This window comes from Ranitomeya variabilis, chromosome 1, assembly GCF_051348905.1.
Source record: "Ranitomeya variabilis isolate aRanVar5 chromosome 1, aRanVar5.hap1, whole genome shotgun sequence".
NCBI classification, from domain to species: Eukaryota; Metazoa; Chordata; class Amphibia; order Anura; family Dendrobatidae; genus Ranitomeya; species Ranitomeya variabilis.
In genome coordinates, this window is record NC_135232.1 from 100421846 (window position 1) to 100442149 (window position 20304).

At 41.0% G+C, this 20304-nt stretch overlaps 1 protein-coding gene across 1 annotated transcript in view; it reads left to right on the forward strand.

Annotated features, from left to right (window-relative positions):
• The window catches only part of SLC30A5 (solute carrier family 30 member 5), a 39056-nt gene extending 31044 nt beyond the window's left edge, over nt 1-8012 (forward strand). Inside the window, exons 10-16 of the mRNA XM_077286605.1 lie at nt 704-912; nt 1827-1984; nt 2102-2231; nt 3635-3869; nt 3969-4195; nt 5709-5837; nt 7094-8012. Of these exons, the coding sequence (XP_077142720.1) occupies nt 704-912; nt 1827-1984; nt 2102-2231; nt 3635-3869; nt 3969-4195; nt 5709-5837; nt 7094-7264 (1259 nt within the window). The 3' untranslated portion in view covers nt 7265-8012. The remainder of the gene's footprint in view (nt 1-703; nt 913-1826; nt 1985-2101; nt 2232-3634; nt 3870-3968; nt 4196-5708; nt 5838-7093) is intronic.
• Nucleotides 8013-20304: the final 12292 nt, after the last annotated feature.

The following is a 20304-nucleotide window of genomic DNA, read 5'->3' on the forward strand; positions in this document are numbered from 1 at the left end:
GAGTGCCTGGAGAGGAAGACTCCAGGAAAGTGTTTTGTGCACGTGGTTCCTGTTAAAGGACATTGCTATCTCTGAGTAGGCTGACCTCCACTAATGCAAGGACTGAACGTAGTGCTACCATTTTATTTTGTTTTGCTGTTTTGCCCAGAGGGCCATGTTTATTTTGTGCTTTAAAACTTGGTTTATGCTGTATCCAATAAATCAAGTGCATCCTTAAAGACGCAGTGTTCCCGTGACTACATCCGTGTCAGCCGAGTGAGCCAATCTACCTACCTTCTGTCTTTTATAGTTATTTTTTTATTTTGTCATTTTCCACTGTAACTAGGATATCCATGAAAGCCCTGGTTACAGTGGTAAAATACCTCCTGATCTTGGGCTTAGCTGAAACTTAGCAGCCATGCTTTGCCAGGGGTATTGCCACTGTTCACAACATACTACCCTAAACTTAGAAGAGCGAAGTAGTTCTACACCTATGAATTGTTACCTTGCCTCTGACTTTATATGAAGGTTTATACGGAATCTAAGAGGAGAAAAAACATGGCTTGCTCCATGCCAATAGTTTTGTATACATGGCACCTGGGTTAAGTATTGTACAGCAGCACAATGTGACTGTAGGACTTCACACTATAGGGCTATTTGTTTTTTGTTACATATAATGTATAATCTCAATGTATTTACTGTTCTGTTTTCATTTGTCCTACAGCTGCAAATATCCTGGCATCTGCCTCCAGGAAAGGACAGAAAGGCACCCTTGTAGGGTACTCGCCTGAAGGGACACCCCTCTATACCTTTATGGGAGATGCCCTGCACAGCACATCCCCGTCCATGCCAAGGTTTATAAAGGATTCACTAAAACAGATTCTCGAAGAGTATGACTCCAGACAGATCTTCTATTTCCTGTGTCTAAATCTGGTGGGTACTGATTGTGATGGGCAACATTGTTATCGCTGAGTCACAACATCCTCGAAGGACCTCGGTGCTAAAAGATTAAGATTTCCCAAGCTTGTTGTGTGTATATACTCCTCAACATTACAACACTAAGAAGGAAAAGTCATGACATTATGGAACTCGCAGGATTGATGTTACTCAATAAATTGAAATATTATGAAAATTTTATTTTTATTTTTTCATCATTTGTATATCAATAATACGTATGAGTGGCAATCACTTTGACAAATCATCAAGATCCGCTGCTGACAGCTCCCTTTGCAATTGCTGACTAATGATATTCCAAAAGTGCTCAATGGGAGTCATGTATGGAAATTCTGCAGGCCATGGTAGCATATTGAGGCCACGCACCCCTTTAGTATTCATGCCAGGTACCATAACAGCTTGGCATTACATTGATTTGGATGCGGGACCAGTAGTACGACCATTTCTCCAAAGTGTGCCGAGAGCCATTTTTCAGCACAACACCATGTCGCATTTTGCACTTGCTACTGTGGGCAGATGCGTAGCCTAAAGGCGCTTCCATGGCCTGCACTGTCTTTGGACCCGTCTTCCATTGAGCACATTTGAGACGTCATTGGATGGCAATTGCAAAAGGAACTGCCAGCAGCGGATCTTGATGATTTGCGTGGCACAACATTCCTCAGACAACCAACCAAGGTGTGTAAGTGCAGGGATTTCTGCACGTGGCGCTCACACTCGATACTGAATAAATCCACAATTCCACGGCTTTTCCTTGTTGCAATGTTAATTGCGCAGAATATAAGTATAGAGTAAGGTGTGTCTAAGAGGCTGCATGTCTATTTAGAGCACAGCCAGTGTCATGGGCCATATTCTGTTCTCTGCTGTTGGATTCATCTTCTTAATCTGATTTTTAGGCGTTCACATTTGTGGAGATTTTCTATGGCGTGTGGACCAATAGTCTTGGATTGTTATCTGATGGTTTCCACATGTTGTTCGATTGCTCCGCTCTCGTCATGGGACTTATTGCTGCACTAATGACCCGATGGAAAGCAACACGTATATTCTCGTATGGGTAAGAACGCGCATTTCTCTATAGATGTCGTATGGCGTGTCCCTGCACTATATACCCATGTTACATGTATAGCATTTCTAACATTGTATATTACATATTTCTTGGTGACTTTTTTAGGTACGGCCGAGTGGAAATACTGTCCGGGTTTATTAATGGCCTCTTCCTGGTGGTGATCTCTTTCTTCGTGTTTATTGAGGCTGTGGGCCGGATCTTTGATCCCCCTGACATCAATACCGATATGCTAACAGTAAGTGCAGACATTTCCATTCATCATTATGAGGACTTGTCCAGATATATTGGGCTAACCCTATGCCTCAATATGTATGGATTGCAGAATCATGTAGGATATATAGAAGGAGAACGAGATTCATAGGCCATGCAGTGCTCCTCGGGCAATTTAAATGGATTGTCCACTACTTGGACAACCCCTCCTGAATCACGGTTTCCCCCCAGTAAAATAACCACACTTACAGTCTCCTCCGGTGCCAGCTCTCTGGGAAATTATCACGCGAGTCCTGTGGCCAATCGGCTCTGGCTTCAAATGCTGTCCCTTCCTTTGGACAAATCAAGATATCCCGAGGAAGCGAGAGAGCAGCCGCAGCTCCCACTTCCTCCAGATGTCAGTCGGGTCCATAGGAGTGAAGTCCGTGCTGATTGGCAGCAGGGATCGCGTGACATAGCCATGTCACACAATCCCCGGGAGAGCCACTGCTGACAATGCTGGAACGTCGCTGGCACCAGAGTATAAGTGTTATTAATTTACTGGGGGGGAGGGGGTACTGTGATTCAGAAGGTGTTGTACGAGTAATGGACAACGCCCTAAAATATGCAGAGAGGAAGAGGACATGAACTCTTAGGATTGCTACCTCCATTAGCTGGCCCTAAAGTCAAGATCTCCTTTTCTGATTGTCAGGCCTGATGTGACGTCATGTGTGTGTCACACCGCGACGATGACGATGCATCGATCTTACAAATCAGAAGCGCACAGGGATTCCAGTAGGTCGGAGGCAGTTCGCACAGATGCCCTTACGGCGGCAATGTAATACTGATATGGTTACCGGACCAGGGTTCTGCAAATGTATTGGCGCATCTGCATGAACCATTACATGTGCTGGGTCACCCAACTCTTCACGATGGCAGATATCGGGGGAGAGACATACGGGGCAGCTATATTTCAAAATGCCTGATTCTTCTGTTCCCCCAAGGAGATAAGCGACCACCAGAGGTTTCTATTAGTCCCTAGCCTGAAGATTACATGCCATCACGTAGGATGCCAGAAGCTGCTGGCTGCTTAGTGATGGCTGCCTCCTTAACTTCTGGGTTCCTGTCCAATTGAACGTGTTTGGTCTATCAGCCAGGAATTTCCTTATTCTTCTCAGTTTGTTGTAGTGGATTCTTATATTATGAAGCACTGATAATGACTTAAGGGGACTGTAAAAAATAAACGTTTTACTCACGAAAACGATGCAAAACATGCTCACATTGTTATACTAGATTCAAGGTGAGCTTCAATGCTGTACGCAGCCTATAGAAGAGTGGCAACTTTTTTTTTTTTCAACCTTGTACACACCATCTAGAAACAAAAATCTCATTAGCCATACCTGAAGATATCAGTCCAAATACTGAACGGTCTCTTCTGTCTCTCAACAGCCAGTGTCGGTCGGGGGCCTTCTTGTCAATCTCGTTGGTATTTGTGCCTTTAGTCATGCCCACTCCCACGGTGGCTCCCGAGGAGGAGGATGTTCTTCTCACGATCATGGCCACTCGCACCATGGCCATAGCCACAGTCACGGACACGGTCATTCACACGGTGATCACGGACATGCGCACAACCATGGTCATTCTCATGGATCAGGTGGAGGAGGAATGAATGCAAACATGCGCGGTGAGTGCAGCTTTTATTTATATTGTATTGTATTTCTGAAACGATGTGAGGTCCGAGGTTGGCTTGTCGTTTGCTGTGACCATTCTTCTCTCTCCTCAGGCGTGTTTCTACACGTGCTGGCTGACACTCTAGGCAGCGTGGGCGTCATAGTATCCACCATATTGATTCGACAGTTTGGCTGGCTGATAGCTGATCCTCTGTGCTCCCTTTTTATTTCTGTCCTGATATTTGGGAGCGTCCTCCCTCTCCTGAAGGATGCGTGCCAAGTGATCCTCCTGAGAATTCCTCCTGAAATTGAGAAGGGAATAAATGTGGCGCTTGAGAAGGTGAATTCACTTATTTATTTCTTATCAGGCATTCTGCGCTATTCATTTACTATGTGTAAGGCCTCGATCAGACGTTCGGGGTCTATCCGTTTTTTTTTCATGGATACAACACCTACCCTTTATTATCTATGGTGGCGTTCACATGTCCATGTTTTTTCAGGGACCGTGTGTCTGTGCAAAACTCGCAAAGACATGTCCGATTTTCTCTGGTATCGCGCATTAAAAGGGACAATACAAGTCAATGGGCCCACAATGCAAAATGCAGAAATTTTTAAAGATTTATGCTCATCTTCATAAATTCTTAAAATTGTAAAGTGCTTATAAAAGCAAGCACAACTTAGCATTTTGCTTCCTAATAAAGTTAATTTCCATTCTCAAGACCAAAGGGAGTTTTAATTGTAATATTTACCAGTTGTTGGCCTGGTTACTGACCACCTCTGCAGTCTATCAGCAGTGGTTGATCTACAAGCAAGGAGTGCAGCTCTTACAAACTCCTTACATTAGAGCTTGTAAATGCTGTTGAGCTGGCCAGCTTCAGTGCCCATGCATACCTCCAATACTTGCCTCTGCTTGCAGCATCATAGAGCAAATATGATGCCACTGGTCTGGACTGTCAATCAAGCATGAGCACTCCACCCCCTGGCAAGCAGGACGCCGGGAGGCAGGAGAATGGTGCAGTTCTGCCAAAAAAGTGGAAAACGCCCCTTTAGCTCTATTAGATCCAATATGTACTTACTTTCAAAATCTCTGTCATTATGATTTGTTGTTTATTTTTTTGTTTTTTTATATTTTATTTAACGTTATCTAATATTAAACTGAGCCTGTTATGAGACCAACTAGAGACTGAGAGATTCTCATTTGAATATCAGATGGGGGGGTAAACTTAAAAAATGTATTTTTACAGTCATTTTGGGATACATTTTTGAAGTAAGTACACCAGCCTCCTCGGCTGACATATCCACTTTGAACAGCTTGCATTTTTTTTTAGAGGTGTACAGTTCAAATAAATGAAAGTTAATAAAAGTTTGATTACTTTTAGTACAGTTTTGTTTTAAAGAAAACATGGTAGAAGTTGTATAATATTCTTCATATTGCCCTAAATATTGATTTTCTCGGTCGAGTGTCTGTAAGCGCTGACATGGGCAACCCACATAACATGATTATCCAAGGGTAAGGCTAGATTCACACATTGTTGATCCGCGCTTGAACTGTGGCAAAAGGATGTGTGGATCTAGCCTTACCCTTGGATAATCATGTTGTCCTGTCTGTGATTCGGGGAGGTGCTGTATAGTTCCGAGTGCGGTCATGATCTACCATTTATTCATGGAGGTCTTGTGTAAGTTATGGTGAAAGTTATGAATCTAGCATACATAAACTGATCTGCTCCTCTTTGGCGACATATATTCAGGACAGTTATTTTTCTGCGCCTTATGTGTTACGGACCAGATCCATAGCTTCATGATTCTGTACTGAGTACATGACCCGCCAGTGAAACAACCTGTTCTTCTTACAGATCTCAAACATTGATGGTCTGATCTCTTATCGGGATCCACATTTTTGGCGGCACTCAGCCTCCATCGTTGCAGGGACTATACACGTGCAAGTGATGTCGGATGTGGTGGAACAGCGGATCATTCAGCAGGTATCGTACAGATTAATAACTAATCTCTGGAGCTGGACGTCAGATTCTCATATGGGCTATGCTAAAGGATTTACAGCTTTTATTTTATGCTAGAAAAGAGAGGGACTCTCAGTCTGGTGGATCTGACATGTCCTTGATTGCAAAGATGGCCATAAATGCTGACAGAGTGTCTGCCATTATTACTTCTGGCAGTCGAGCATGTTATAGCCTGAGACTACTCTGTAAAGAGCCTTTTCCGATTTAGCTACGGTAATAGCCTTCCCTCCAGGAGACAGTACATGTGGAAGAAAGGGTTCTTTACAGTTAGGGTACCGTCACACAGTACCATTTTGATCGCTACGACGGTACGATTCGTGACGTTCTAGCGATATCGTTACGATATCGCAGTGTCTGACACGCAGCAGCGATCAGGGATCCTGCTGAGAATCGTACGTCGTAGCAGATCGTATGGAACTTTCTTTCGTCGCTTGATCACCCGCTGACATCGCTGGATCGTTGTGTGTGACAGCGATCCAGCGATGTGTTCGCTTGTAACCAGGGTAAACATCGGGTAACTAAGCGCAGGGCCGCGCTTAGTAACCCGATGTTTACCGTGGTTACCAGCGTAAACGTAAAAAAACAAACCGTACATACTCACCCGTCGGTGTCCTTCAGGTCCCTTGCCGTCTGCTTCCTGCTCTGAGTGCCGGCCGGAAAGTGAGAGCAGAGCGCAGCGGTGCTGCGATCTGCTCTCACTGTACGGCTGCACTCAGAGCAGGAAGCAGACGGCAAGGGACCTGAAGGACACCGACGGGTGAGTATGTACTGTTTGTTTTTTTACGTTTACGCTGGTAACCAGGGTAAACATCGGGTTACTAAGCGCGGCCCTGCGCTTAGTTACCCGATGTTTACCCTGGTTACCCGGGGACTTCGGCATCGCTCCAGCGCCGTGATTGCAACGTGTGACCGCAGTCTACGACGCTGGAGCGATGATCATACGACGCTGCGACGTCACGAATCGTGCCGTCGCAGCGATGAAAATTTCAATGTGTGACGGTACCCTTAGAGCAGTCAGACTGTGAAATCCCTGAACTCAAGGGAAGGTAATGGCAGATTGAAAGGGCTGGATGCCTTTCCACAGCAATTGGCATTGTGGGTTATCCATAATCTAGTGATGGACAATGTAGAACTGGTGTAGAAAGGTTGATCTTGATAGACCGGTGTCTTTTTTTTTTCAATCTGCTAAAGATGATCCCTGTATCTTTCTATTCTTATAGGTAACGTCAGTTCTGAAAGACGTTGGCGTCAATAACCTCACGATTCAGGTGGAGAAGGAAGCTTATTTCCAGCACATGTCCGGCCTCAGCACCGGCTTTCAAGAAGTCCTGGTCATGACCCAACAGATGGACACCATCAAGTATTACAAGGATGGGACCTACATTATGTGACCGCCCGGCCGCCCCTGCTCAGTATTCTACCAGTGTACCACAAGGGAACCACAGACTTGAGCCCAAGTTTACCGGAATCATACGTTGTATAGACCTGGATTTTATACATCAGATTTTCTTGTCATTGTGTAGAGTAAATGAGGATGTTTTTATACAATGATATGAAGCCGAATTTACCATTTACTACTTTATCTCGGACAAGAGGGGCTTTACCCTGGAGTGGATTGTGCCCCTGCCATGTCAGAAAGACGTCACCGTGGAAAAGTGACCACCAATCTACCATTCCTTTTTTCTTTTATTCATCCACGCAGACAATGGATTTACCTCGGTATTGCACAGAACAACAAAAATGGAACATTTATGTGTTTATCATATGGGATATAATATATTTTGTTTTTGCCTTTTTTCCCCTTTCTTTGTATTGTGCCTTTCAGTAAAATGTTCATTTTGTGGCGCGCCCAGATAACTTCATCAGCGTCCGAGGCCTGGGCCGTCTGTTCCCGGTTTCCACCTGAATGACGATGGAGGGGGATATAGATTGACAAGAATAAACAGGATGACGGGGTCGGGGTGTGCAGAAAGTACTGCAATGTCACCATGCATGGCACTCGCGTTCTCTGAGGTTGGAAGGACCAATGTCTTCATTCTAAAGTGCTCCTTTTATACAGGGATGTGAGACTTTAAGAGATGAATATTTATAATTAGGCTTTATTTTTCTATAATTGTTCAATAAAACCTCCAGACATAAGATGTCCTCCCAGGAAACCTCATTCTTCTATACTGAAGACTCCAATCTGATATCCGTTTTTAAGAGAAAAAGAAAAAAGGTTTTGTCTTTAATTTGTGATCAGAACTCCTGTCGCTGCTTGATTTTATAGGGTTGATCAGGGCCGCGGGTTCTGGCCTCGCCTATGACCTGAGCTCAGAGCAGGATTTCTTATGAGCCTCAGGTCTTGTGTGTCGCAGCTTTACTGCCGTCTGATGGAACCTTATCCTGTAAGCACGTACACCGTTTATACCAAGCGACCAGTCCTACAGCCTGTTAATTTTACATTTCATGCTACACCCAGGATGATTTGTCTCTGCAAACCGATCATGCGTTAAAAAAAAAAAAAATTGTTCCAATTTGTGCAGTTCAAAATGACCAAGTCAATGGGGTCATGAAAACAAAGGCCAGCACACAGATGTCATCCAAGTCCAAGGCACATGATTTTTCTTCAATATTTTGGATCAGATTTTTATCAGTGTTTGGTCCGGGTGTTACGTTTTTTCCACCAGAGTTTTAGCAGTGATAAGTTTTACAAGCTCTTCCAATAAAACAATCATGAAAGTTGGATGGCATCTGCGTGATATCCGATATTTTCAAGGACTTACATTGGCTAATTTCATCTGTGACTTGGATCAAAATCAGACATGTCTCTGTGTTTTGGCGCAGACCAATCCACAAAAAAATATGTGGATAAATGAAAAGCCCCATAAGCTATGATAGGTAAAATGTATACTTCTACATGGATGGAAATTCAGTGTTAAAACATTGACATCTGAATGGGATCTTATTCAGATTTATCCTGGCAGTCACATAGTTGTCAATAAGGGCTCTTTCAGACGTCCGTGATCATCAGTCCCGTCTCTGATCATGATGCATGGACTGGCCGTGCGTCTCCTGACCCTGAGCAAGATGGCCTCATAGAAATATATAAAGCTGTCACACTTAAGGGTATAATGGCCATATATAGTGCACCATACAGTATCAGGGGCCCCACATAGAGCTCTGTACAGGGTAATGCGCGCCACATAGTGCTCCATACAGTGTAATGGGCCCCACATAGTGCTCTATTCAGTATAATGGGCCCCACATAGTGCTCTATACAGTATAATGGGCCCCACATAGTGCTCCATACAGTGCAATGGGCCCCACATAGTGCTCCATACAGTGCAATGGGCCCCAAATAGCGCTCCATACAGTGTAATGGGCACCACATAGTGCACCATACAGTATCATAGGCCCCGCATAGTGCTCCATACAGTGTAATGGGCACCGCATTGTGCTCCATACAGTGTAATGGGCCCCGCATAGTGCTCTATACAGTATAATGAGCTCCGCATAGTTCTTCATACAGCATAATAGCTACAAGTTCTGCTCCATACAGTATAATAGCCCAATATTGTGCTCCATACAGTATATTGGCCCCACATAGTGCTCCATACAGTATCATGGGATCCGCATAGTGCTCCATACAGTGTAATGGGCACCGCATAGTGCTCCATACAGTGTAATGGGCCCCGCATAGTGCTCTATACAGTATAATGAGCTCCGCATAGTTCTTCATACAGTATATTAGCTACAAGTTCTGCTCCATACAGTATAATAGCCCAATATTGTGCTCCATACAGTATATTGGCCCCACATAGTGCTCCATACAGTATAATGGGCTCGATATAGTTCTCCATACAGTATAATGGGCTCCATATAGTTCTCCATACAGTATAATAGCCCCACATTGTGCTCCATACAGTATAAATGACCCACATGGTGCTCCATACAGTGTGTAAAAAATAGGAAAATCCAGCACTACTGTGAAACTTCCTAATGAGACATACATACATATGCGACCCTGAGCATTATGGGTCCCACATAGTGCTCTATACAGTATTATGTGCCCCATATAGTGCTCTATGTAGTATTATGGGCACTACATAGTGCTCCATGCAGTATAATGGCTTTACATAGTGGTCCATACATTAGAATGGACCCCACATATTGCTCCATGCAGTATTATGGATCCCACATAATGTTCCCTACAGTATAATGGGGCCCACATACTGCTTCATGCAGTATAATGGCTCCACATAGTGCTCCATATAGTATGTAAAAAAAAAATGGGAAAATGCAGCACTACTGTGAAACCTCTTAATGAGACATACATACATATGCGTCTTCCGAGCATTATGGGTCACAAATAGTGCTCTATACAGTATTATGTGCCCCAAATAGTGCTCCATGTAGTATTATGGGCCCTACATATTGCTCCATACAGTATAATGGCTCCACATAGTGCTCCATACAGTATGTAAAAAAAAATAAAATGGGGAAATCCAGCACTACTGAGAAATCTCTTAATGAGATGTTCACAACAGCCATTGGAAATCATGGTGCACAATTTGAAAAAGTAGTAAGACAATATATAGAAAACTGCATGCAAGATGACAAATATACTCACCCTGCAGCGCAGATGTGGCTAGCTGGCCAGAGTTATACATATGTGACTTAAAGAACTTGAACCACAATATTGCTGTATATATTGAAAATTACGGTCTCATAAAGCTCAGCCAGTAGCTGTGGTTCACAGAAATACGCAGATCATAGAGATGGGAACCCTTCAGTAGCCTCCAGCTCCCATGGGAACCAATTGCGTTGACCTGGACATTAACAAAGAATTTAAAGGGGTTGTTCGATCACAACATTGATGACCTATTCAAAGGACTGGTGGGGTCTGACATGCGGCTCCTCCACCGATCACCTGTTCTTTCCTCTGGCAGTTGCTGAATGTAAGCACTTAGATCAGACATGCAAAGCACAATGCCATTCATTGTGTGGCGGCTGCTATGGAGTCATTGAATGAAGCTGCGCTTTGCCGATCAGTCCAAAGTGTTTTACATCCGGCAGCTGCTCAAGGAAATAACATCTGATTGGTGGTGGTGCAGGGTGTCGGACCGCACCTATGAAATGTTAAGTCGGCCATATCTAATATTTAAACCAGACTAATATTAACCTTTCTATCCTACACTTGCGAAGCTGTGATATCACCGCATTGACATCGTTCTAAATACTTATCTATTGGTGAATACAAAATAAAAAACACACCGGCGCTCCCGGAGGGTTTAGAAAATGTACGTCGAAAGCTGCTGGTGCCTAGACCGCTACTGTGCTGGGTCTGTCATGTGTAAAAAGAAGATAAAATAGTATGCAAATTAGGTCACCGCGTTAACAGAATAAAAGAATGTTCACTAAGTAAGTTTGAACCTTGGGGTGCTGGTATACATGCACTTGCAAAACAAACCTAGATGGATAAATTAATAACGCACTGGCTGGTGGCCACCTGTAGTAGTGACGGCCAGTGCTGTAATGTGTGCAGATGACTGATCTGGGCAAAAATATTTAAGCATGATATAGCCGCCACTAATGATACTGGACTTGTACCAGGGTGGAATATCAAAAATGCCAGATAACAATTAAGTCACTTTACACAGTGATAAGTCATCCTAAAGGGTGCGAAGCGGCAGAATATTATTTGAACAAATTGAACACCTATAAAGAAACACAGATCCGGTTTATCATAGAGAGTATCCTATTTATTTTAGAGCACAACTATTTTGTTTATGACAGCTAGTTCTACCTTCAGACATGGGGGAGCTACATATACAGTTACGCGAACTTTTATGTAGCCAAATGGGAGGAGCTACATATCAAACTTACAGACAGTCCCAATATTGGCTTGGTCATGTGGAAACGCTTCATTGACGACGTATTATTCATTTGGAATAGCCCTCAATATGAACTAGATGCATTTATTGCCAACCTTAATTCTAATGATTTTGGGTTAGAATTTACGGCTACTACTAGCAAAACAGAAATAAATTTTCTAGATCTGAGCATTTTCATTGAAAACAATCGGGTGCTAACAAAGTGCCACCGTAAGCAGTGGACTCTAATGGCTTTATTGACATAAACAGTTGCCATTTACCTATTTGGTTGACTAATATCCCTAAAAGCTTTATAATCAGCTGCTGTAGCGCCCACAAGGATAGAAGGATAGACGTGCTTGTCCTGATGAAGAAGTCTGATGACTTTGAAACGCGATGACATTAAGGTATGTGCACACGTTGCGTATTTACTGCGGATCCGCAACGTTTTTTTCCATGCAGAAACGCACATCCGCCAGTGATTTACAGTACAATGTACCGTAAATCAATGGAAAAAAAAATTGCTGTGCTAACGCTGAGGATCAAAAGAAGGCACATGTCATTTATTTTTGCGGATCTGCAGCGTTTTTGTACCCATTCCATTATAGAAATCCGCACAAAATCCGCATAAAAAAAATGCATCAAATCTGCACCTGCGTTTTCTGCCAAGAGATGCAGAATTCGCACAAAAAATTCCAGAGGGAAATCCGCAACGTGTGCACATATAACCAATGTCAAAAGTGAACATATATCAAATAATCACATGAAAGATATATATATGTTAAAAAATGATTTTATTACCAAAATGTATTACAAAAAAAGAAGAAAAGACAACAAATAATACTACAGTATTTTACAAAATGTATAATTAATGAGGAGACCAGATCCATATAATAAAAAAGATACTAGAAAAATATATAATTCATATACATATATGTGACCTTCCAGAGTGCAAAAACAAAAAACAATAGATGGCGCTACAATAGGCCTTCTATCCCAATAAAGTGCATATGCATCAATAATAGTAGTCTAACCCAGACAATAAAGTGCATAAATCTCTGAAAAAATACTAGTACCAGTGTGAAGATGATCTGTGGCCCTCCAGGACTCCGACCCCAACGTACGTTTCACCTGAGTGGCTTTTTCAAGGAGTGAAGACAAAGTGAAAGTGTGGTGTTACTTATACATAGCCCCCACCAATCAAATGGAATCAGGGGAATCATGTGAGCTAGATAAATAACTTAACCCTGCTAAAAAAAATATATATATATATCTCCATATATGGAATAACAAGTTTCACTCATTAAAATACATCCTAAAGCAAAAACATCCAATAATTGGTAAGATAAAATATATAAAACACAGATTGCTGGCGAGACAGGAAGTGACATATCCCCATATGAATTAACATAAATAAACAAAGAAACATGAACCTCATATAAAAGAGATCGATACATACTTGACAATGACCGATCACATACATATACAGCAGTGAATTTAATGTGAACATTAAGTGTATATATACGTGTATACATACGGCGAAACCGGAAGTGGCAGATCATATACATAAATACACACAAATATACATACAATTACCCCATAAACAAAGGGAATGCACTGCAGAGGTGACCGATCTTGTTAAAAGGTGTGAAATCATGGGACACTATGTGAAGCACAGACCCAGGGCTGTCACCGCCAGACCGGAAGTGACGTTACGGAGCCTGCACAAACACTCTGGAAACCAAGGTAACGTATTGCCACCGTAATTAGCGTTCCACATCTGAATAAAAACACCATAAATCGGGCCTATCTAAAGTGACATAGTGCTATATACAATATAATATGATATGACCCTGACAAAAGTGCCCTAATAAAATTAAATAAATAAATAAATAAATAAATAAAGCCCCTAAATATAAAAAGAGGCAAATTACTGCACTGAGTGAATTTAATCGTGCACACAAGCGGAACCATAAGACCGCCGGTGAACAGATAAAATAAAAAATATAAATATTGAAAAAGCAAACATTTAAATAATAATAATAATAATATACAAAAAAACAAAAAAGTGCAGTGAAACACACGTGCGAACGAGTGAAAAAATAATAAATAATAAATGGATTTTTTATATAATAAATTTTTCAGATATGCCGGAACACAGGAAATTCAATCCAATATCACCGCCAGACATGAATATCAACAAGGACCTAAAAAATAAAATGAAATAAAAACAAGAAGAAAAAACAGGGAAAGAAAAAGAATAAATATTAATAAAAACCTACAAATAAGCACTAAAAGACATCTGCTCATTCAGGCCATTGGGTGCCAAAGTATCCAGTCTATAAATCCACTTAGCCTCAATTTGGGCCAGTCTTTTCTTGATATCCCCACCTCTCATGTTTAGTACAATATGGTCAATCCCTCTTACCCTCAACAAGGAATCATCACACCGATGAAAAAGCTTAAAATGTTTGGGCAGAGTTTTAAGGGATTCAATGTCTATAGCAGTACAAGCTGCTTGAATATCTAGAACATGCTCCCTCACTCTCCGTCTTAATTCCCTTGAGGTTAAACCGATGTACTTAAGACCACATGGACAGCTAGCGCAGTAAATAACCGCAGTGGTCTTACATGTAATAGGGTAGAGGATGTTATATGTTTTATTGCCATCAGCACTGGAGAATACTGCACACCTCTCAATATTCGGGCACGCTATACAGGAGCCACAAGGGCGACATCCCCATTTGGGGCCCTGCGAGCCAAATGGATTATCATTCTTTTTATTCACATAATGGCTGTGTATCAGCGAGTCTCGTATATTTGGTGACCTCCTATACGTGATGGATGGTTTTGATGGGAGGTATTGTGTCAAAATGGGATCCAGTTGTAAAACCTTCCAATGCTTGGATAATATATCCCTCACCTCATACCATCTGCAGTTAAAGGTTTGAATATACCGTACCTTGTCACTATTCCCATCTTCAAGTCTCTGTTTATTCAGTGCTTGAGAACGGTCAGTCCGTTTTGCTCGCCAATATGCTCGTCTAATACACTGTGAAGAATATCCCCTCTCAGCAAATCTTGCACTTAAATCCCTACTTTGTTTTTCAAAAGACGACTCATCAGAACAAATGCGTCGCATCCGTAAAAACTGTCCCACCGGTATGCCTTTAATAAGGCTCTGTTGATGTGATGAAGAAAAATGGAGAAGACTATTTGTTGAGGTAGGTTTCCGGAAAACATCTGTGTGTATGAAACCAAGTTCATCTACTTCCAACAGGATGTCCAGGAATTCCACATTTGATCTTCCTGCTTTATATGTCAGACGTAAGTTCAGATTATTATTATTCAGATGTCCCATAAAAATCTGTAGTTCATCCAGAGAGCCCTGCCAAATGAACAAAATATCATCAATGTATCTTCCCCAGTATTGCACTCTATCCACCAAAGGTAAAGGTTCAGTGGTAAAGATCTTTCTCTCCCACAGCCCCAGGAACAAATTAGCATATGAGGGCGCAAAAGCCGCCCCCATTGCTGTTCCCTGGAGCTGTAGGAAAAAATTTTCATTAAAAATAAAAAAATTGTGGGTGAGTGCAAACTGGAGAAGATCCACGATAAATGAAGAAAACTCACCATCCTCACTGGACATCCTCAAAAATTGTTGAACAGCCGTGATCCCATCCTCATGTATTATAGACGTATATAAGGACTCAATGTCACAGGTAACTAAAATCATGTCGTCCTCAAGTTGTAGACCATCCATTTTCCGAAGTACATCATTTGTATCCTTAAGATATGACGGTAAGGTCTCTACCATAGGATGAAGAACAAAGTCAATCAATTTGCAAATGGGTTCAATGAAGCTATTGTTCCCTGCCACAATTGGACGACCTGGTGGACATGACGCATTTTTGTGCACTTTAGGGAGTGCATAGAAAGTAGCGATGGTAGTTTCATAAAACTAAGAAATATGCGAGAGATCTATCGGACAAGGAAAATAATAGAGTATATAAATGGAAATTCCCTATGCAAAGAACCAGGGCCAGAAGTACATCTGTGACCTCTTCTACATCGTATGAATCCACAAGTTCTGGGCCTAGAAGGGTGTACAATACAAGGACGCAGAAACGGAAGAATTTTGCGCAATTCTCTCCTAGGAAGAAGATGACCCCGGCAGATCTAGGCAACAATACTCTACCCTCCAATAAGGTAATTAATCTGTCTGATATTGATCTCACAGTTTCACAAATGGAAGTTCTTAATCTTGGGCTCAACTTTTCACCGACCGCCAAATTTGATCCATTTTCAGCAATAAAGGATTTGCATTTGTTTGCACGTAAACTACTACTTAAGAAACTTCATCATAAAAATTCAAATGACGTCACTGATATCACATTGGATACAGAGGAGGATATCGAGGTTTTGGATACTTTGAATGAACTTCTACAAGAACAGTCTTCCTTACCTACAAGTAAGTTTCCTAAAAGCTTGGTACCTAGATCTAAAAAGTTTCCATCTCTTACATTGAGTACCAATATTGATTTATTCGTTAAACTTGTAAGTGAAGATCTGAAAAAAGTGTCAACCATGGTTAAGGGTCACAACTGTACATTTGAACATAAAAAAGCCATTGAAGAACTATCTTCTAGAAAGGACATAATTATTAAGCCATCGGATAAAGGTGGGAACATTGTTATTTGGCCCTGTAATATGTATGAAAGAGAAGTGTACAGGCTGTTGAAGGACGTGAAGTGCTACAAAAGATTGACCTTTAACCCTCTGTCATCCTTCTGTATACAACTTAAAGATATTCTTATGAAAGCAGTGGGTGATTCCACAATTAGTAAGAAGCAGATGGATTATTTACTTGTAGAATATCCTACCATCGCTACTTTCTATGCACTCCCTAAAGTGCACAAAAATGCGTCATGTCCACCAGGTCGTCCAATTGTGGCAGGGAACAATAGCTTCATTGAACCCATTTGCAAATTGATTGACTTTGTTCTTCATCCTATGGTAGAGACCTTCCCGTCATATCTTAAGGATACGAATGATGTACTTCGGAAAATGGATGGTCTACAACTTGAGGGCGACATGATTTTAGTTACCTGTGACATTGAGTCCTTATATACGTCTATAATACATGAGGATGGGATCACGGCTGTTCAACAATTTTTGAGGATGTCCAGTGAGGATGGTGAGTTTTCTTCATTTATCGTGGATCTTCTCCAGTTTGCACTCACCCACAATTTTTTTATTTTTAATGAAAAATTTTTCCTACAGCTCCAGGGAACAGCAATGGGGGCGGCTTTTGCGCCCTCATATGCTAATTTGTTCCTGGGGCTGTGGGAGAGAAAGATCTTTACCACTGAACCTTTACCTTTGGTGGATAGAGTGCAATACTGGGGAAGATACATTGATGATATTTTGTTCATTTGGCAGGGCTCTCTGGATGAACTACAGATTTTTATGGGACATCTGAATAATAATAATCTGAACTTACGTCTGACATATAAAGCAGGAAGATCAAATGTGGAATTCCTGGACATCCTGTTGGAAGTAGATGAACTTGGTTTCATACACACAGATGTTTTCCGGAAACCTACCTCAACAAATAGTCTTCTCCATTTTTCTTCATCACATCAACAGAGCCTTATTAAAGGCATACCGGTGGGACAGTTTTTACGGATGCGACGCATTTGTTCTGATGAGTCGTCTTTTGAAAAACAAAGTAGGGATTTAAGTGCAAGATTTGCTGAGAGGGGATATTCTTCACAGTGTATTAGACGAGGATATTGGCGAGCAAAACGGACTGACCGTTCTCAAGCACTGAATAAACAGAGACTTGAAGATGGGAATAGTGACAAGGTACGGTATATTCAAACCTTTAACTGCAGATGGTATGAGGTGAGGGATATATTATCCAAGCATTGGAAGGTTTTACAACTGGATCCCATTTTGACACAATACCTCCCATCAAAACCATCCATCACGTATAGGAGGTCACCAAATATACGAGACTCGCTGATACACAGCCATTATGTGAATAAAAAGAATGATAATCCATTTGGCTCGCAGGGCCCCAAATGGGGATGTCGCCCTTGTGGCTCCTGTGTAGCGTGCCCGAATATTGAGAGGTGTGCAGTATTCTCCAGTGCTGATGGCAATAAAACATATAACATCCTCTACCCTATTACATGTAAGACCACTGCGGTTATTTACTGCGCTAGCTGTCCATGTGGTCTTAAGTACATCGGTTTAACCTCAAGGGAATTAAGACGGAGAGTGAGGGAGCATGTTCTAGATATTCAAGCAGCTTGTACTGCTATAGACATTGAATCCCTTAAAACTCTGCCCAAACATTTTAAGCTTTTTCATCGGTGTGATGATTCCTTGTTGAGGGTAAGAGGGATTGACCATATTGTACTAAACATGAGAGGTGGGGATATCAAGAAAAGACTGGCCCAAATTGAGGCCAAGTGGATTTATAGACTGGATACTTTGGCACCCAATGGCCTGAATGAGCAGATGTCTTTTAGTGCTTATTTGTAGGTTTTTATTAATATTTATTCTTTTTCTTTCCCTGTTTTTTCTTCTTGTTTTTATTTCATTTTATTTTTTAGGTCCTTGTTGATATTCATGTCTGGCGGTGATATTGGATTGAATTTCCTGTGTTCCGGCATATCTGAAAAATTTATTATATAAAAAATCCATTTATTATTTATTATTTTTTCACTCGTTCGCACGTGTGTTTCACTGCACTTTTTCGTTTTTTGTATATTATTATTATTATTATTTAAATGTTTGCTTTTTCAATATTTATATTTTTTATTTTATCTGTTCACCAGCGGTCTTATGGTTCCGCTTGTGTGCACGATTAAATTCACTCAGTGCAGTAATTTGCCTCTTTTTATATTTAGGGGCTTTATTTATTTATTTATTTATTTATTTATTTAATTTTATTAGGGCACTTTTGTCAGGGTCATATCATATTATATTGTATATAGCACTATGTCACTTTAGATAGGCCGGATTTATGGTGTTTTTATTCAGATGTGGAACGCTAATTACGGTGGCAATACGTTACCTTGGTTTCCAGAGTGTTTGTGCAGGCTCCGTAACGTCACTTCCGGTCTGGCGGTGACAGCCCTGGGTCTGTGCTTCACATAGTGTCCCATGATTTCACACCTTTTAACAAGATCGGTCACCTCTGCAGTGTATTCCCTTTGTTTATGGGGTAATTGTATGTATATTTGTGTGTATTTATGTATATGATCTGCCACTTCCGGTTTCGCCGTATGTATACACGTATATATACACTTAATGTTCACATTAAATTCACTGCTGTATATGTATGTGATCGGTCATTGTCAAGTATGTATCGATCTCTTTTATATGAGGTTCATGTTTCTTTGTTTATTTATGTTAATTCATATGGGGATATGTCACTTCCTGTCTCACCAGCAATCTGTGTTTTATATATTTTATCTTACCAATTATTGGATGTTTTTGCTTTAGGATGTATTTTAATGAGTGAAACTTGTTATTCCATATATGGAGATATATATATATATTTTTTAGCAGGGTTAAGTTATTTATCTAGCTCACTTGATTCCCCTGATTCCATTTGATTGGTGGGGGCTATGTATAAGTAACACCACACTTTCACTTTGTCTTCACTCCTTGAAAAAGCCACTCAGGTGAAACGTACGTTGGGGTCGGAGTCCTGGAGGGCCACAGATCATCTTCACACTGGTACTAGTATTTTTTCAGAGATTTATGCACTTTATTGTCTGGGTTAGACTACTATTATTGATGCATATGCACTTTATTGGGATAGAAGGCCTATTGTAGCGCCATCTATTGTTTTTTGTTTTTGCACTCTGGAAGGTCACATATATGTATATGAATTATATATTTTTCTAGTATCTTTTTTATTATATGGATCTGGTCTCCTCATTAATTATACATTTTGTAAAATACTGTAGTATTATTTGTTGTCTTTTCTTCTTTTTTGTAATAAATTTTGGTAATAAAATCATTTTTTAACATATATATATCTTTCATGTGATTATTTGATATATGTTCACTTTTGACATTGGTTATATGGTTATTTGTGGACATGAATTCGCTAGGGTGAATTTTGTTGTGTTTTAACGTGTGCACATAGCCTAAACCAATTATTTTCTGGTCTGTGGAAAGCGAAAAACCACCATCCCATTTCTACTACAGATGTATACTGTAGGACACATTTGTTGTTATTCAGGTAAAATGTCTTGTTTCTCAACATTTTTACATATCTTGGATATTTTATGGCCTCTCGGTCCAAGTTTGGCCAGCACCCATCTCTAGAACGGTCTCTACTGACCCACCTGCTGGGTGACGGCAAGCTCAAGTCTGAATCGAGTTTTCTCTTCACTGAGTCACACTTCTCTTCACATCAGCTAAAATTAGAAAAAAGGCAAAAAACATTGAAAAACAAATCACAACTATTTCAGAGGTGGGTCCAGGGCCCTCTGTCATTTATCAGATAGACCCTCATAAAGAACATAATGATGTAACAGTAAAGACACCTT